This window comes from Engraulis encrasicolus, unplaced genomic scaffold, assembly GCF_034702125.1.
Source record: "Engraulis encrasicolus isolate BLACKSEA-1 unplaced genomic scaffold, IST_EnEncr_1.0 scaffold_31_np1212, whole genome shotgun sequence".
Lineage (NCBI taxonomy): Eukaryota > Metazoa > Chordata > Actinopteri > Clupeiformes > Engraulidae > Engraulis > Engraulis encrasicolus.
In genome coordinates, this window is record NW_026945610.1 from 642,813 (window position 1) to 647,812 (window position 5,000).

At 47.8% G+C, this 5,000-nt stretch overlaps 1 protein-coding gene across 1 annotated transcript in view; it reads right to left on the reverse strand.

Annotated features, from left to right (window-relative positions):
- The window catches only part of lipca (lipase, hepatic a), a 39,807-nt gene that overhangs the window by 4,330 nt on the left and 30,477 nt on the right, over positions 1–5,000 (reverse strand). The window contains exon 8 of the mRNA XM_063193225.1: positions 3,532–3,750. Within this exon, the coding sequence (XP_063049295.1) occupies positions 3,532–3,750 (219 nt within the window). The remainder of the gene's footprint in view (positions 1–3,531; positions 3,751–5,000) is intronic.

Here is a 5,000-nt window from a genome sequence, read left to right on the forward strand (position 1 = left end):
CCCCCCTGCTCATCTACTGTAGTAGTTCCACACTCACACACACTCACACACTGTAACTGTGTGTCTTGCCCCTGGTTGGACACGCCCCCTGGGAGCATTGGCCTCAGGGTTGTGTGTGTGTGTGAGTGTGTGTGTGTGTGAGTGTGTGAGTGTGTGTGTGTGTGTGTGTGTGTGTGTGTGTGTGTGTGTGTGTGTGTGTGTGTGTGTGTGTGTGTGTGTGTGTGTGTGTGTGTGTGTGTGTGGTGTCCACCTCCTTCTCCTGTCTCTTCAGTCCTGTCTTACCCACACTCTGGTCTGGCATGGCCCAGGGGCATGTGTGTGTGTGTGTGTGTGTGTGTGTGTGTGTGTGTGTGTGTGTGTGTGTGTGTGTGTGTGTGTGTGTGTGTGTGTGTGTGTGTGTGTGTGTGTGTGTGTGTGTGTGTGTGTGTGTGTGTGTGTGCATGTTTGTGGCTGTGTTTACCGGTATGTACATATATATTACATTACGTATATTACCCAGTCCCTCCAGTTTTTGGCGATTCAGCGATCGCGTGGATTCATGCCAATTCAATGATATTCCGCATAATTTCACGATGCCACGTAATTCCTGTAAAACCGCATTTTCCCTGCAAATTTTCCCCTTTGTCCCCTTCAACATTCTGTGGAGTTTATTGATTTATATTTTCGTCAAAAAAATAAAAATGTGACTACAATACCACCGGAGACGAAAACCAATAGGAAGCATTTTTGTTAATAGGCCTATGTCACTGAAACATTGAAAAAGAATTGCCTGCTATTTCGCAAGTCGCGACCCTCATCTCAGCTGCTCCGCGTCTCTCTCCTCCCCTCCCTCACACATACACGCAGGCGTCGGTGCTGCACACCCGTGACCTTTCTTTAACAACAGTAGCCTACTTTTCAGTGCAATCCTGGCTGGAAAAAGTATTGTTGCCCATTTATCCATGACGAAGAAGTGTATGCAGTCATGAAATAGTGGCGGTGCTGTCGCACAGTAGCAAACATCTTACGTTACATTTTTGCGCAACTTCTCCACTCTTCCCTGTCGCTTTCATGAGCATGCTACCCGACGGTCGTTGTCTGATCTTTTTTCAATGTTCGCTAATGTTTGTAATTTAAGGGTCTATGTCTATGCGTAGGCACAAGCCTTCTGATAACAATCACTGTAGTGCCGATCGCAAAGGATTCGGAAGTGTGGAGTTTTGCAACTTGTTTCAGTCAAGGACACCGAGATAGGAAGTGAACGGCCCTTCCATGCTTTCACTGTGTTATTGCAATAAAGTCTTGCGAATCCATGCAACCATGCACACAACCATGTCAACGAGAGCGTGTAGGCCTATGCCATCACAACTTTGCATCAAGCAAATAATATGCAACAGCTTGCAATACGAGCACGAGAGAGAGAGACGCGTCTTCCAACAGGTGACATTGTAACGCTTGCATACAGTAACCTGGCTACTGTACCCCGCGACGCTCTTCATTAGCCTACTGGTAGGCTATACCCACAAGTATTTTTTCATAACACGCAGTCCCGTTTTCCCCCGAAGTCGTTCTAAAATATCGACAGAGATTTATGAGTGTCGCGGCCATGATTTTTTTCACACATTGGACGCACTGGCTTATAAGACGCTCTGGCAGTTTTTGACAATATTTTATGATTACAATAGGCCTACTGTATGTCATTTTAATCATTGATTACCCCAAATTGTGTTACAGTTTGACAATATTATAGAGACCTGTAGACAAGATGAAATTAATGTAATATTTTAGCTGACTAAAATTATTTTAGATTTCGTTGACTAAAATTGTATGAATTTATTTGAAATAAAACTAGACTAAAATAAAAATTATTTAGATGACTAAATTATGACTAAAACTAAAATTAAGCCTACATTTTCGTCAAGAGACTAAAACTAAAACTAAATTAAAAATTCCTGTCAAAATTAACACTGCCAGAAAGGGGCGCAAAATCTTTGCAAAAAATGAGAAAATGCCACCACAAAATCAGACATTTTGACCGCAAAAATCACAAAATCCCAGTGCAAAATCCTGGAGGGACTGATTACACTTAGCTGACACTTGTACCCAAAACGGCTTACAGTTATTTACAGGGTATTAGTTACTGTCCCTGGAGCAATGTGGGGTTGGGTAGGGTACATGGCTCAAGGGCACTGCAGCCATGAATGGAGAGGTAAGGGTGGGATTCGAACCGGCAACCCTCTGAACATAAGACCTCCTCCCTAACCATTAGGCCGTGGTGGCTTGTGGCACCTGATTCTCCAGGTCCTCTGTAGCCATGCCTGATAAACCAGACTAAATGTGGATGTCTAATTTAGTCTGGCCTCGATGCATAATACACCCGAAGATTGTTGATGAGAACAACCTTCCCTCAAAACCCTGCCCACTTGGATTCAAAACACATCTTTGCGTTGTAATTGGTTTGCCAGATTCCTGGCATTCTGGCTTTATTGAATCATTATGCGAGGCCAGACCCATAAGACCACCTCCTTAATCCATTAGGCCGTGGTGGCTTGTGGCACCTGATTCTCCTGTGCCTCTGTAGCCATGAGATGAATCCTGCCCACATCCTGGTGTCTGGCTCCCTTGCTCCCCTACCCTCAGGCCAGTAGTGTCTATGTGTGTGTGTGTGTGTGTGTGTGTGTGTGTGTCTGCGCATGTGTGTGTGTGTGTGTGTGTGTGTGTGTGTGTGTGTGTGTGTGTGTGTGTGTGTGTGTGTGTGTGTGTGTGTGTGTGTGTGTGTGTGTGTGTGTGTTCGTGTGTGTGTGTGCATATGTGAGTGTGTGTGTGTCCACGTCTGTATAAATGTGTGTGTGCTTGCATACTCACTTCTCCTGTGTTTCTCCGGCCCTCACCCGTATCTTCCCCACTGTAAGCCTGTAGGCACCAGCGAGTAAGTGTGTGTGTGTGTGTGTGTGTGTGTGTGTGTGTGTGTGTGTGTGTGTGTGTGTGTGTGTGTGTGTGTGTGTGTGTGTGTGTGTGTGGTGTGTGTGTGTGTGTGTGTGTGTGTGTGTGTGTGTGTGTGTGTGTGTGTGTGTGTGTTTGGTCCTGCGTGCTTGCATACTCACTTCTCCTGTGTTTCCCAGCCTTGAGTCGTATCTTGCCCACAGTAAGCCTGGGTCCCTTGGCCTCTGTCCCCCAGGGCACCAGTGAGTAAGTGTGTGTGTGTGTGTGTGTGTGTGTGCATGCGTGCATGCATGTGTGTGTATACCACTCACTTCTCCTGTGTCTCTCCTGCCTTGAGCCTGATCTTGCCCACAGTGAGCCTGGGTCCCTTGGTCTCCGCCCCCCAGGGCACTAGTGATTGTGTGTGTGTGTGTGTGTGTGTGCATGCGTGCATGCATGTGTGTTTATACCACTCACTTCTCCTGTGTCTCCCCGGCCTTGAGTCGTATCTTGCCCACTGTAAGTCTGGGCCCCTTGGCCTCCGTCCCCCAGGGCACTAGTGAGTGTGTGTGTGTGTGTGTGTGTGTGTGTGTGCGTGCGTGCATGCATGTGTGTGTGTATACCACTCACTTCTCCTGTGTCTCTCCTGCCTTGAGCCTGATCTTGCCCACTGTAAGCCTGGGTCCCTTGGCCTCCGTCCCCCAGGGCACTAGAGAGTAAGCTCTGTTCCACACGCTGCTCCACATGGGGCTGCCTGCCCAGCTGAACCGCAGCATCATCACCTCACCAATGTCACTGTCCAGGGTGATCAGGAACGAGTAGGTCTTATTCTCCGAAATCTCCTCAATGCTGTAGGATGAGGGATACACACACACAGACAGGCAGACACACACACACACACACACACACACACACACACACACACACACACACACACACACACACACACACACACACACACACACACACACACACACACACACAGGCAGGCAGAGACATGAACACACACACACATACACACACACACAGGCAGACAGAGACATGAACACACACATATACACACACACACACACACAGGCAGGCAGAGAGATGAAAACACACAAACGTACAAACACACACACACACAGAGGCGCATAAACACACACACACACACACACACACACACACACACACACACACACACACACACACACACACACACACACACACACACACACACACACACACACACACAGGCAGGCAGAGACATGAACACACACATACACACACACACACACAGGCAGGCAGAGACATGAACACACACATACACACACACACACACACACAGGCAGGCAGCGACATGAACACACACATATACACACACACACACACACAGGCAGGCAGAGACATGAACACACACATACACACACACACACAGGCAGGCAGAGACATGAACACAGACATACACACATACACACACACACACACACAGGCAGGCAGAGACATGAACACACACATGCACACACACACACACACAGGCAGGCAGAGACATGAACACACACATATACACACACACACACACACACAGGCAGGCAGAGACATGAACACACACATACACACACACACACACACAGGCAGGCAGAGACATGAACACACACATACACACACACACACACACACACACACAGGCAGGCAGAGACATGAACACACACATACACACACACACACACACAGGCAGGCAGAGCCATGAACACACACATACACACACACACACACAGGCAGGCAGAGACATGAACACACACATACACACACACACAGATACAGGTGAATCAGGTGGGCATCATCACCTCACCAATGTCACTGTCAAGAATGATATGGAACAAATAGGTCTCATTCCCCCAGATCTCCTCAATACTGTAGGAAGGACGATACACAGAGACATGCATACAGGGATAAAAACACACACAAAGACATTCACGCACGCACACACACACACACGCACACACCCACACACACACACACACACACACACACACACACACACACACACACACACACACACACACACACACACATTCGTGCCCGCACACACACACACACACACACACACACACACACAC